Source organism: Rana temporaria, chromosome 1 (genome assembly GCF_905171775.1).
Source record: "Rana temporaria chromosome 1, aRanTem1.1, whole genome shotgun sequence".
NCBI classification, from domain to species: Eukaryota; Metazoa; Chordata; class Amphibia; order Anura; family Ranidae; genus Rana; species Rana temporaria.
Window position 1 is genome coordinate 561880162 of NC_053489.1, and position 15251 is coordinate 561895412.

Sequence of the window (15251 nt, forward strand, 5' to 3'; positions counted from 1 at the left end):
AAAAAGTATCAGTACTATCGTGATTGGACACAGCCATCACGTGATCAGGAGGGCCAATGACAACGCCCATGTCCCATGCATATTAATGAGGGGGTGGGGGAATCAGGGAAGGCAAATTAAAAGCAAGTGGTAATGATCTCTCACCACAGCTTTAACACAACAGTTTGTGAAGTATTTAGGTAATATTCTGGATTCTGCAGAGTTTATATTATGTATTTCCAAACTTACCAAATATAGGTAGTCTGGTCTTGTTTGGCTCAGAGGAGAGGGTGACCGGCACACCTTGTGGCACATGATGCTTCAGTGGGGTCAGGCTCCTGTCGCTGTAGGAGGAAGAGGCTGTCTGCAGGTTCCTTCTAGGGAATAGTTCTTCTTCATGCTGTTCATCTCCTGGTCTGGAGAACCCTCTGAGAGACAAGGTTTCTGGGTCTCCTAGGCGGGACAATGGATGCTCTATAACAGGCAGACGGGGTACGGAGGATCCAGGTGGGGAACGATTACGGGCAAACATCCTCTGACAGTCAACTGGTAGGACCTGAAAAAGAAAAAAATTACCTTAATCAACACTGAAAATATTTTAAATGATAAGTTGGTGGAGCTCTGGATTAAGTTGTTTAGGTAATTAGATCTACAAATTTTTTAGTTAAAAGGCTGCTTTCCGGGCTTAGACAAGAGCAAGAATTTAAACCATCTAGAAAAACCTGCTTCAGGATAACTGCTCTCTTATTCAAGGCCACACCTGCACAAGTCCTGATGAAGGTGGATTGGCTCCCGAAACATGTTGGCTATGTTTTGTTACTCTTATAAATAAATATCTTATCTTTTAAAGATCTTTATCAGATTTTATAAATATAATATGAACTAGACTCTCGATCATTCACTCTACCAAACGTAATATAATACAATTTTTTAAAGGAAACCCCTCATTAGAGAAACAAGGAACCTGTCACTGCTGAGCTCTACTTTTGAAAATGCTATATGACTGGCATCCATGCTGAGCTTCTTGTTTTAAACTTTGGGTAGCTGACCAAAAAAAATACAACCAAAAAATTAATTTATTCTGACCTGCATACTTATTTATGGTCAGTGATGTATAAAGAATTTAAGAGAGTCATATTACCAGTCAGGTAAGCACCTTTTACTTCAGGAGTTCATAGTCTAATGAGGCACAGAGCTGCAAATGGGCCAGAGGCTTTTTCGGATTGACACCGTATGTGGATATACAGTTCAGTTAGGCCCCATTCACACCTCAGGGTTTTGCAGCTTGATGAAGATCCAAAACGCTGGAGAAACAAAATCTATTATTCTCAATGGAGCTAGTTCACACCTCCACTAAGTCACTTGAAGCTCAAAAAAGTTTTGGGGCTTTTTTTGTAGCTCGCATTGGGCAGATTGGTGCATTTTAAGCATTTTAGAGAAATGCATGGAAATGCCTGATTCAAGCATATTTGAGCATTTTAGTGCTTTTTTTCCATGCATTTTTGAGCATTTTCTGCTCAAATGCAATAATTAAATGAAAATAAATAAATAAATACAAATAAACAAATAATAAATATACGTAAATAAAATAGATTAGAAAACCCTAACCCCAAACCTTAACCCTAATATTAACCCCTAACCCTAAACTCTAACCATAATCCTAACCCCTAACCCTAACATTAAATCCTACCCCTTAACACTAATATTAATCCCTATTCCTAAACCCTAACCCTAAAATTAACCCCTAGCCTTAATCCCTAACCTAACAAAACAAATACATAAACAAACAATAGGTAAATAAAAAATAAATAAATGAACCCCTAATCTTTAAACCCTAACTTTTAAAGTGATTGTAAAGTCTTGTTTTTTTTTTTTTTAATAAACAAACATATTATACTTACCTGCTCTGTGATATGGTTTTGCACAGAGCAGCCCCGATACTCCTCTTCTCAGGTCTCTCACTACCTCTATTGGCCCCTCCCTCCTTTTGCCATTTGAGATTTTATGGTTACACAACCTGTCACGTTGCTATAATCATTTTATGTGGACTATAAACTGAAGGCCTTAATGAATGAATGAATAAATGGTTGTGGAACGAATCATCTGAGTTTCCACTATTTCTTATGGGAAAATTCGCTTTGGATTACAAGCATGTTTCCGGAACGAATTATGCTTGCAATCCAAGTGTAGCGCTGGTTAGATTTGGGATCGGCGTATTTAAGTTACCTCCATGATGTGTCTAGGAGTAGTGATGGTGGTGAGAGCAGTAACGGAATGTCCAAACTGTTGGTTGACGTTTTCAATGCTTTATTTCTGGTCCAACATGACCAACAGTCAACTTGAGGTAGATAGTACAGGTTGGCGAAAGGAGAATAAACTTTGCAGATTCAGGCTATGGATAGAAGAAGCAGTCCTGCCTCCTGCCTCCAATTTCACTTGTCACGTTTCCACTCCAGCCGGAGTGGGTAAAGTGCCCCTGGACAGACCCCTCTCACATGCCTGCCAGCCAGAGCGTCACTTAGAGCTTTCTGGGGAGAAACGGGTCTCTGCCACAGACCCGGCTCGATTGGATTTTAGAATTGGTAAGGGACCCCTGCCACAGGCCCAGTGCATCAAGAGTGTGAATGGTAGAGCGAATCCTCCCCGTTGATGATCAGCCTGAATCTCCCTCTGGTGGACTTCTTGTCCTTGAGTCACCGACTGACAGTTTGCAGCATACAACCTGTCAGTGTCCGGCCACTCAGATCCCCAATGGTTCGTCTAAGCCCTGTTGGATCACCTGCCTCCGGGTTCACCTCAGACCGACTCCCTATCGAACAGCACAACTCGCTTGGGATCTTCTTGGTGAGGGATGGGGAACCCAGTCAATCACTGGGGTCCCTTTGCAGCATCAGTTGCTCCGGGCCATGAGGGCCCAGAGTCAGGAACTCCACGTAGCACATGCGCCCCGGCCTGGTAGGCCATATCGCCGGGGCCCGTGATGTGCGCACACCCTATAGGTGGGTGCCGCACCTGGAACCAGGAACCCGCGAAGAACCCCGAGCAATGGCCTCCGCCACAGAAATACCCCTCCTCAGCATGCTCCGTGAGGGAAAACTCCTCTAATTGACTGCTGGGGAGAAGCGGCTCCGCCCGAACCCCTCTGGTGCCACCTGCCATCCAGAGATGAAACGGCATCTCTGAAGCACAGAATGACCCACAGGACAGTTCAGGGCTGGCGACAGACAAAATTTAAATGAATCAACATGGATGAGAGCAAGTAAGTCTCTCATCCCACTAAATTTAACATAGCACCTGTACTGATAAGTACACAGGCGCTACACAAGGTTTTACTGTATTGGATTATCGAGTGCAGGATCCAAAAAAGGCTATGCCCTCGTCAAAGAATGTGAACATGTTCCAGTAGATCCAGGTTTTAGAATAGGTCTCATGTTTGTTTTGAGCATATAGTACCAGGTCTACCACCTTGTTCAATTCTTCGACTTTCATGAGCCACAGTGAAATAGAGGGGGGGTGTGGGTCTTTCCATCTCGGATCAATGCTCGATTTGGTGGCAGATGCCATAGCACAAATTTTTCGGCCGGTTCCCCGGGAGATTACAATGAGGAAGTTTTTGCAAGATTTTTTACACTTCTACCCAGAAGTGGTCCAGTTTTGGGCATGATCAATAGTTGTAAGTCCCTCTATCCTCCTGGCATCTCCAACATTTGTCAGACACAGAGGGGAAATCTTTATGAAGTACCGTTGGTGTGCATTTTATGGGTGGAGGGGAGATCCCCAAAGCATAAAGCCGCTGGTCGTAGGGGACGTCGCTCTGCGACTGTTGAATCTGCCGCCATGGCTTAACGTCAGAGTGTCTGCACCAAGCAAGGAGTCTCCCCAGGTAGGCTGCTTGCTGGTAGTATATCTGTATCAAGTACTGCAATGCCACCATGAAAGTTAGGTAATGTTAGGAGGCATTGTTGAAGTCTGGGTATCCTATGGGCCCAGAGGAAGTCTACAAACAGAGAATTAATTTGTTTGATAAAGTCAACAGCGTTGGTCAAGGCATATGGGTACTATTGTGGTGAACACCTTCTGGATTTACTGCCAAGTGCTTTGCCGCCCACCACCTATGCTGTTGACTGGAGCACTAGATACTGCTGGATATTGGAATTATGGACAGCCAGCTGGAGTGCATTGTGCCGCATTGAACAACTTTAACACTGTGCAGCAGGAGAGAGCCAACCTGACATCAGGGCCGGAACTGAAGTCAGGGAGTTACACCTGTGGCCATGGGCAAGGAGCAATCTGGAGAGAGCTGAAGGTATCTGCACCCACTGACAAAAGTGAGACTCTGACAAAACTTATAAAAAGCCAGCAGCAACAGTGATTCCAGTGTCATACGAGGGAGAGAAGGAAGAAAGCTCCCAAGGAGAAAGGCGAGCCTGCTTGGGAAGAAGGGGAAAAAGTCTGACCTTGGGTCCCCAAAACTTGTCCAAGAGCCTAGTGAAGATGGGATGACTTAATGAGATCTTCCTAGGGGTCTCAGACTGAATGGTTTTGGGGGGGGGCAGTAATGAGAGAAGGGAGGCAAAACCCACCCTCACAAGTGACCTGGCAGAGCAGGACTCGGATGGTTCATCATTACAGGGCCCTGAAGGACTGCACCTAAAACGAGTGTATGGGGAATGTGAGGCAGAGGCCTCCCCACTCTGCAAGGGCCTTGGCTGAGAAAGAGGTCTTAAGGAATTTTTCGAAGAATTCTGAGAATCCATATGTCCCTCAAGTGAGAGGGGACAAAACTAAGCTGCCCAGATTCTCTAGGCTACAGAGTATTGTTCACAATCAGGTAGTTCTAGAATACAGGTATGAATATTCTTTACGCTCCAGTTGAACTGGTGGGGGAGATTTACTGGAAATTTCAAGACTGGTGTGATGAAGAAATATGGGATTTCTTTTGTGTTTCTAATTTTTACAGGAACCACAACTCCACTACGGTCTGGCAGAGGTTCATGGACATTAGGAATAGCTGGAGCCTGGGGAGATTCATATACATAGACAGAGTCATCATCCAGAAATCTGGTCGCAGGGCCCAGGAGTGATCAATAAACATCTGGGGTCCAGATGGACACATGGTGCAAATGCCCAAACCTGATTTCCACAAGTTAAACTATTGGGCATCCTAAGCTTTTGTGTTGTGACCAATACAACAGCATGCTGGCCATCATCAAACAACCTACTTTAAAAACTGAACTGCTGCCTAAGGCAGGGAGCAACTCATCAGTCAATTTGAGGATGGGCCACACCATGCAGTTATGCTGAATATACAATAAAGAGATGTTAGGGGGAGAACTCTCCACCAGTTCTACAGGTTGCTGAATTGAAAATAGTTTATTTTATGTTGTTTCTTATTTTTTTCCCCTTTCTTCCTGTTCCCAAGAGCATTGGGCCTATTGGACTACAGAGCACAATCTAAATTATGCTGCACAACACGTTTAGTCCCTATTCAAAAACAAAATTTAAGTCAAATGCTGCAGCTGCTGATTTTTAAAATATGTCCAGGGTGCCTGCGATGTCCTCAACCGAAGCCAATCTGTCCCTCGGCTCCCAGGTGGAGGCCCTGCCATCTTCAGTAAGGGAATCAGGAAGTGAAGCCTTTCGGCTTCACAGCCTGGTTCCCTACAGCACATACGAGAGTCGCACTGTGTGTCCTTACTGGTCCCTGACTTCTGGGACCTGTGTGTCTCACAGAAGACGGGGGGATGGAAGACATGGCCACCTATCACCGGAAGTAGGAGCATATACCTGTGTTAGACGGGTATCTGCTCCCCTCTCCCCCCTAAGGTGCCAAATGTGACACCGGAAAAGCAGAAATTTAATTTTTGGGTGGAACTCCGCTTTACTTCACTTTAAGTTCAGTGGCATAAGAATTTAATGGGTGAGATTACATATATATTGACACATGCAGGATGCAGAAGAGTAGCAAGCTCACACATTATGCAGGTGCTGTTCTGCCCATGGTCCAAACGTCTCTCTGGTGGAAATGGAAATCATCAGTTAGACCAATGTCAAATGTGGCATATAATATTCATGCCAGTGCAATGTCAAACCTGCATTATCCAAACATAGATTTATTGAAGATAAATAAAATAAAATATAACTACCCACAGGTGTAGGTAGTAAACACTGCAAGTTGCTAAATCTCCCAACTTTGCCAAAGCCTCTAGCTCAACTAGGACCTCACCAGGGTCCCTGCCAGCTGACACGTTTTGAAGGTGACCCGTCTTCATCAGAGCCGAATAACATCTGATCATACAGCCTATATATACACTTTCAATCTAGAGTAATACCTTGGTTTGCAAGCATAATTCGTTCCAGAAGCATGCTTGTAATCCAAAGCACTCTTATATTAAAGCAAATTTTCCCATAAGAAATAATGTAATGGAAACTCAGATAATTCGTGCCACAACCATTTATTCATATAAAAATGATCAAAATATGAGAAAAAGTTCATATTAATACTGTGCAGTACTGTAGTAGGAATACTGTACTGTACTTCTGTGTTGAAAAAAAAAAAAGAAGAAGAATCGCAGTTTTAATGTAAAAAAAATGCACTCACAATATTAAGGAGTCTAGCTCATCCACGTAAAAATGCTGTGCATATGTATAGTAAAGCCGCTAGTGTGCAGTATACAGCACTATATGTGGCTAGAGATCCGTGGTGATGGTGGCTCCCAGCGCTTCCTGGAGAACTCGGAGAGACACTCTGGAACTGTTGACATCACTTCCGTGTGCTCCGAATGCACGTTACGCCAGTCCCACCCAGCTGGGAGTGTCTCTGGGTGTCTGCGACAGCTTTACATATACACAGCCGCTTTACATGGATGAACACCAGACTCCTTAACATTGTGAGTGCATTTCTTTTGTTTTTACAGTAAGACTACTGCTCGTATATCAAGGCAATTTATTTTTTTAAATGCTGCTCATCTTTCAAAATGCTCGTATACCGCGTTACTCATAAACCAAGGTATTACTGTAATTGCTGACCCTCCCACAACATGAGAACCAAAGATTCCTCCCATATTAAAAAGGGGGGAAGAGTTTAATATGGGAGGGTGTGGGAGGGTCAGCAATTACAGTGGGGATCGAAAGTTTGGGCACCCCAAGTAAAAATTTGTATTAATGTGCATAACGAAGCTAAGGAAAGATGGAAAAATCTCCAAAAGACATCAAATTACAGATTAGACATTCTTATATGTCAAAAAAAGTTAGATTTTATTTCCATCATTTACACTTTCAAAATTACAGAAAACAAAAAAATGGTGTCTGCAAAAGTTTGGGCACCCTGCAGAATTTATAGCATGCACTGCCCCCTTTGCAAAGCTGAGACCTGCCAGTGTCATGGATTGTTCTCAATCATCATCTGGGAAGACCAGGTGATGTCAATCTCAAAGGTTTTAAATGCCCAGACTCATCTGATCTTGCCCCAACAATCAGCACCATGGGTTCTTCTAAGCAGTTGTCTAGAAAACTGAAACTGAAAATAGTTGACGCTCACAAAGCTGGAGAAGGCTATAAGAAGATAGCAAAGCATTTTCAGATGTCAATATCCTCTGTTCGGAATGTAATTAAGAAATGTCAGTCATCAGGAACAGTGAAAGTTAAAGCAAGATCTGGAAGACCAAGAAAAATATCAGACAGAACAGCTCGCAGGATTGTGAGAAAAGCAATTCAAAACCCACGTTTGACTGCACGATCCCTCCAGAAAGATCTGGCAGACACTGGAGTTGTGGTACACTATTCCACTATAAAGAGATACTTGTACAAATATGATCTTCATGGAAGAGTCATCAGAAGAAAAGCTCTTCTACGTCCTCACCACAAAAATCAGCGTTTAAACTTTGCAAATGAACATCTAGACAAGCCTGGTGCATTTTGGAAACAAGTTCTGTGGACCGATGAGGTTAAAATATAACTTTTTGGCCGGAATGAGCAAAGGTACGTTAGGAGAAGAAAGGGCACAGAATTTAATGAAAAGAACCTTTGTCCGACTATTAATCATGGGGGTGGACCAATCATGCTTTGGGGTTGTATTGCAGCCAGTGACACAGGGAACATTTCACGAGTAGAAGGAAAAAAGGATTCAATAAAATTTCAGCAAATTTTGGATGGTAACTTGATGCCATCTGTGAAAAAGCTGAAGTTAAAGAGAGGATAGCTTCTACAAATGGATAATGATCCTAAACACACCTCAAAATACACGTGGGATTACATCAAGAGGCGTAAACTGAAGGTTTTGCCATGGCCTTCACAATCTCCTGACCTCAACATAATTGAAAATCTATGGATAGACCTTAAAAGAGCAGTGCGTGACAGACAGCTCAGAAATCTCAAAGAACTGGAAGACTTTTGTAAGGAAGAATGGGCAAAGATACCTCAAACAAGAATTGAAAGACTCTTGGCTGGCTACAAAAAGCGTTTACAAGCTGTGATACTTGCCAAAGGGGGGAGTACAAGATATTAACTCTGCAGGGTACCCAAACTTTTGCAGATGCTTTTTTTTTTTGTTTTCTGTAATTTTGAAAGTGTAAATGATGGAAATAAAATCTAACTTTTTTTGACATATTATAAGAATGTCTAATCTGTAATTTGATGCCTTTTGGAGATTTTTCCATCTTTCCCTGGCTTCGTTATGCACATTAATACAAATTTTGACCTGGGGTGCCCAAACTTTCGATCCCCACTGTAGATTGAAAGTGTAGATATAAGCTAAATCTATTGAATCAGTTGTTATTTGGCTCTGATGAAGGGTAACCTTCAAAACGCATCAGCTGACAAGGACCCTGGTGAGGTCCTCCTTGAGCTAGACGCAGGGATATGCAATTAGCGGACCTCCAGCTGTTGCAAAACTACAAGTCCCATCATGCCTCTGCCTCTGAGTGTCATGCTTGTGGCTGTCAGAGTCTTGCTATGCCTCATGGGAATTGTAGTTCTGCAACAGCTGGAGGTCCGCTAATTGCATATCCCTGAGCTAGAGGCTTTGGTAAAGTTGGTAGATTGTAGCAACTTGCAGCGGCTCGATGAGTGAGTTTACTACCTACACTTGTGATTAGTTATATTTCATTTTATTTACCTTCAATAAATCTATGTTGGATATTGCACTAGGCCAGTGCTCCCTCTGTTTTTATCTATTTTCCACAGTGTTCTGAGGACAACCCCAGTCCAAGAGGGCAGGAAGGCTGTGCATTAATATCCACCTGCGACCGCTAAGTCCTCTTCTAATTTGCACCACCACACCAATGCGCAGGAGAATATCGTTGCTGTTGTCAATGTAAAACCTAGTCCAGTAGACTAAAGGCCCATACACACGATCTAACTTTTTGACAACAGCGGTCCGACGGACGTGTTTTATCGGACAATCCGACCGTCTGTATGCTCCATCGGACAATTGTTTTCGTTTTTTCAATGAACAAATGTTCGCTGTGAATGCTTTCAAACTTTTCGACAACAAATGTCCGATGGAGAATCATCCGATCGTGTGTACACAAGTCCATCAGACTAAAATACAAAGTTCAAACGAGCATGCTCAGAACCAATGCTAACAATCAGACAACAATAGCAGAAGTTGCCCAAAGGGTGGCGGTAAAGAGCTTAAAAACCACGTGGTTTGGTGAATGTTGGCTGAAAAAGTTCTGTATGCATACCAAGTTCACGGCCAACACCCATTTGGACAAAAATCCACAGAAAAGTCAGATCGTGTGTACGAGGCTTTAGATATTTCAACCGGTCTGTTTGGCTTCGTACTCTGATCTGAGGGTCTGGGGAGCTTGGCAGGAATCAGAGCTGCACACCTGTGAGCTTCCACCTGAATATATTCTTGGCAAACATAGAAGGTATATGTTGATTGATAAGCTAAGCATACAGCAATAATAAGCGTACAATCCAGACCACACAAAGTACTCAACATTACCAAGCACTGTAGATTACCTGTGACCATTCACATAATGGATCAATTGTTAATTGTTCTACATTATTCAAGCATATGTTGTTGAAATACTGGAACAGCAGGTGTGCTTTGTGTATGTTCACTAAGAAACCATATACAAAAAGTATATTTTTCGTGTAAGCTATGAAAAGCTAGTGCATTGTTGGTTCACTTATCTTTTCCTTCGATTTCCCTTATGTTTTTTTTCTTTGTCTGAATTTATCACTTCCTGTTCCTCCTCAGTAAGCTGTTCTGGCTGACTAACCCCCATGGATGATGGGAGCAAGCTTACTGAGGAGGAACAGGAAGTGAGAAATTCAGACAAAGAAAAAAAACATTTAGAAGGGAAATCGAAGGAAAAGGTGAGTGAACCAACAATGCACTAGCTTAATCACTTAAGGACCGCCTAACGCCTATATACGTCGGCAGAATGGCACGGCTGGGCACATGTTTAATGCCCAGCCGTGGGTTGCGGGTGCACGCCCGCGGCGCGCGACCACGACCCGGTCCGAAGCTCCGTGACCGCGGCCGCGGGACCCGATCGCCGCCGGAGTCCCGCGATCGGTCCCTGGAGCTGAAGAACGGGGAGAGCTGTGTATAAAGACACCTTCCCCTTTCTTCACAGTGGCGCTGTCATTGATCGTCTGTTCCCGGATATAGGGAAAGGCGATCAATGACGTCACAGGTCCAGCCCCGCCCCCCAACAGTTAGAAACACATATGAGGTCACACTTAACCCCTTCAGCGCCCCCTAGTGGTTAACTCCCAAACTGCAATTGTCATTTTCGCAGTAAACCATGCATTTTTATAGCGTTTTTTGCTGTGAAAATGACAATGGTCCCAAAAATGTGTCAAAATTGTCTGATGTGTCCGCCATAATGTTGCAGTCACGAAAAAAATCGCTGATCGCCGCCATAAGTACCGTGTTTCCCCGAAAATAAGGCCGGGTCTTATATTAATTTTGGCAACAAAAGACACAGTAGGGCTTATTTTAAGGGTAGGTCTTACCATGTAATGTGCTGTCTTTTCTCCCCCTCTCTCTCCTTGCCTGACAGGAATCCCCAGTGTAAACGGAGTTAAAATGCTTGTAAAATCCTATAATCCACTCTATTACAGTAGTATATAATGTATAATGTGTGTGTTTCTGTAATATAATTGTGCCAAATACCTTCGTTCAGTGCTTCTGTGACCCGCCAGAGCTCTCTTCCCTGCAATTATATTACAGAAACACACACACATTGTACATTATATACTACTGTAATAGAGTGGATTATAGGATGTTACAAACATTTTAAACTAGGGCTTATTTTCAGGGTAGGGCTTATATTGCAGCCCTCCTGGAAAATAACGCTAGGTCTTATTTTCGGGGTTGGTCTTATTTTCGGGGAAACACGGTAGTAAAAAAAAAATATTAATAAAAATACAATAAAACTATCCCCTTTTTTGTAAATGCTATAAATTTTGCGCAAAACAATCGATAAACACTCATTGTGATTTTTTTTACCAAAAATACGTAGAAGAATACGTATCGGCCTAAACTGAGGAAAAAAAACGTTTTTTTATATATTTTTGGGGGATATTTATTATAGCAAAAAGTAAAAAATATTGTTTTTTTTTCAAAATTGTCGCTCTATTTTTGTTTATAGCGCAAAAAATAAAAACCGCAGAGGTGATCAAATACCACCAAAAGAAAGCTCTATTTGTGGGGAAAAAAGGACGCCAATTTTGTTTGGGAGCCAGGTCGCATGTTCACGCAATTGTCAGTTAAAGGAACGCAGTGCTGAATCGCAAAAAGTGGCCTGGTCCTTTACCTGCATATTGGTCCGGGTCTTAAGTGGTTAAACTAACCTATTTACAAAATAAAAAATGAACCTTTACAACCCCATTTAAGTGAACGGCGGTGTAAGCACTGCACATAAAAACAAAAAAGAACGCACATGGGGTTATTTAAATTGCTGATTGTTGATGAGCTGATTGCTGAGCTAATGTGGGGTGACGCTTTGTCTTTTTCCCACATCTGAAGAACTTGGTGAAAAAAATGACAGCATATTAAATTATAGCCCCCCTGACGGTATATATAATACATTTTACGTTTTCCCTTCAAAATCTATCCCAGAAATGTTCTTGAAAATTATAATCAAAGTTCAGAATTTGTTAATAGTTTTTCTGAAGCCCTTGGCTAATTATCACAAAGTTAATAGTCTTTTAATCCACCAAAGCATCCCCGCTATTCATGCAATTAAAGCCCCCTTTGTACTGTGCATTTAAATTCAGCCCACTCAGTGACAGGGCCTGCCTCAGTCCCACTGCTGTGCCCCATCCAAACTTTCTCCCTCATTTCTTTAACGCGTCAAGTTAACACATTTTGTAGAAAACTCACTGCGAGTGCGAATGTGCAGTTTCCCTCTTTAGATCCTTATGATCCAGGCTTCCTAGCTTTGTAGTGCTCTCCGTGTTTGTTGTTCTGTTGTCCTTCTTAATTGTACAGAGACAGGTTGTCAAAGGCAACAGAGAGAGTTCTAAAATCTCCTGCCAGTGTATTGTGATGGGAGGCTGTGGCCAGCTCTGGGAGGCCTAGATGTCAATCAGTGCCGAGACCAAGCCCCGTCCTTTCAGGAGGCTCATGAATTGTGACAGCCACACCTTTCCCCTCATCACTACAACAGAAACAGGCTACCTAAAGTGAAATGCACATCTAACATCGCTGAATAACATGATTTCCTGGAGGAGTTTACATTAGAATACAGGGAAAAAATCAGAAACATTTCTATTGTTCTTGTAATCTTGCATCTTCTTGTAATTGTGCAAAGCCTAAGGCTAAAGCCGCGTACACACGATGGGCTTGTCCGATAATAACAGACCGATGGACCGTTTTCATCGGACAAACCGATCGTGTGTGGGCCCCATCGGTTTGTTTTCCGTCGGTGAAAAAAAATAGAACATGTTTTAAAATTTTCCTATGGATTAAAAACCTTTCACACGGGCGGACGAACGGACCGTTTTTTACAAGTCCGTTTTTGATGCATCCGCTAACGTCCGTAACGATCCGCCTCCGCAAAGATCCGCTTTTGCGGACAGAAGAAAACCCTATTTTTCTTCCATCTGACGGAACGGATCGGATGAATACGGACACACGGTCCGTATTCATCCGATTCCCCATAGGGGAGAGCGGAGGAAAGACAGGGCGGTCTCTGCACAGTGTGCAGGGACCGCCCTGTCCGCCGACAGCTCAGCAGGGATTTACGGATGATCCCCGCTGAGCCGACGGACACACACGGGGCGGATCAATACGGATCCGCTCCGTGTGAAAGAGCCCATAGAAAAAAAAGGACGTGTGTGTGGAAGTCCATCAAAAATCCACACATGCTCAGAATGAAGTCGACGCATACTCGGAAGCATTGAACTTCGTTTTTCTCAGCACGTCGTAGTGTTTTACGTCACCGCGTTTGGATTTTTGACCGATGGTGTGTAGGCAAGACTAATGAAAGTCAGCTTCATCGGATATCTCACGAAAAAATCCATCGGTGTACAGGGCTGCTAATGGGAACCATTTTGACGTGTTTAACGTGTATTGGAGGCACATTAAAAAACGCAACCCAGACACCCTTCAAGTGATTATTATTTTTTCTATCAATAAGAGGTGTTTTTTTTCCACCTCACTGATATTTAAAGGGGTTGTAAAGGTTTGTTTTTATTTTCTAAATAGGTTCCTTTAAGCTAGTGCATTGTTGGTTCACTTACCTTACCTGAACGTTCACAGCATCTCCCGGCAGGGATGTAGTCCCAAGGGAGGGGGCGAGCACGCTGACTAAGCCCCAGCCAGAACATCTCAGATGATGGTGGCAAGCTTACTGAGGAGGAACAGGAAGTGAGTAATTCATACAAAAAAAAAAAACATTTAGAAGGGAAATCGAAGTAAAAGGTAGGTGAACCAACAATGCACTATCCTAAAGGAACCTATTAAGAAAATAAAAAAACAAACCTTTACAACCCCTTTAAAGTTTGCCATACATGACTCCAATTCTGGCTGATTCAGCATCACATGACTTAACAAAAGTTGACTTTTCAACAGTGGCGGTGCGTCCATAGTGGGTGCAGGAGTGCGCTGACCCATGGAAGGTAAGTGTCGGGCTGGGGGCAAACTGGCTGCATTTGGGGGCACAAACTGGCTGCATTTGGGGGCACAAACTGGCTGCATTTGGGGGCACAAACTGGCTGCATTTGGGGGCACAAACTGGCTGCATTTGGGGGGACAAACTGGTTGCAGTTGGGGGCACAAACTGGCTGCATTTGAGGGCACAAACTGGCTGCATTTGGGGGCACAAACTGGCTGCATTTGGGGGGACAAACTGGTTGCAGTTGGGGGCACAAACTGGCTGCATTTGAGGGCACAAACTGGCTGCATTTGAGGGCACAAACTGGCTGCATTTGGGGGAACAAACTGGCTGCATTTGGGGGCACAAACTGGCTGCATTTGGGGGGACAAACTGGCTGCATTTGAGGGCACAAACTGGCTGCATTTGGGGGCACAAACTGGTTGCAGTTGGGGGCACAAACTGGCTGCATTTGAGGGCACAAACTGGCTGCATTTGAGGGCACAAACTGGCTGCATTTGGGGGCACAAACTGGCTGAATTTGGGGGGACAAACTGGCTGCAGTTGGGGGGACAAACTGGCTGCAATTGGGGGGACAAACTGGCTGCAATTGGGGGGACAAACTGGCTGCATTTGAGGGGGCAAACTGGCTGCATTTGGGGGGGCAAACTGGCTGCATTTGGGGGCAAACTGGAGGCGTTTGATGGGCACAGTGGCTGCGTTTAATGGGCACAGTGGCGGCAATTGATTTTTTTTTTTTCAGTTTGTTTGCACCCCCCCAAAACTTTTGAGCACCAGCCGCAGCTGCTTTTCAATCAACTTTTGTCGAAGAAGCTGGGTAGAAAATGTCATCCAATCAGATGCAGTCACTCTTCAGGTATTCTGACAGCCATGGGTAACAGCTGACAGCATGCAATAGGAGGCAGGGGAGAGTCTGCCATCCAGGCTGTTTAGTATGGATAGAGGTATCTATTAGATGTCTGTTGTTCAGCACACAGGCTGAAAGAGAAACCTGGATGCGTATGGCTATATACTGGCCATACACTAGTAGATTTTCAAACATATTATTGTAAGAACATTTGTACAAAATTTCGCAGGACATTTAATAACTTGATGGGTGTCATTCAAAAGTAGTTCAAAATTTAGTTTGCTTCCATTTTGTAATAAATGACTTTTTATGAACAAAAACCACATACGCTGTTAGAAATTTGT

The 15251-nt window shown here is 43.5% G+C and overlaps 1 protein-coding gene across 1 annotated transcript in view; it reads right to left on the reverse strand.

The window, feature by feature from the left end:
• Window positions 1-12506, reverse strand: part of LOC120921611 (EF-hand calcium-binding domain-containing protein 6-like) — a 164748-nt gene extending 152242 nt beyond the window's left edge. Inside the window, exons 1-2 of the mRNA XM_040334121.1 lie at window positions 12326-12506; window positions 229-535 (exon numbers count right to left, since the gene is read on the reverse strand). Of these exons, the coding sequence (XP_040190055.1) occupies window positions 229-511 (283 nt within the window). The 5' untranslated portion in view covers window positions 512-535; window positions 12326-12506. The remainder of the gene's footprint in view (window positions 1-228; window positions 536-12325) is intronic.
• Window positions 12507-15251: the final 2745 nt, after the last annotated feature.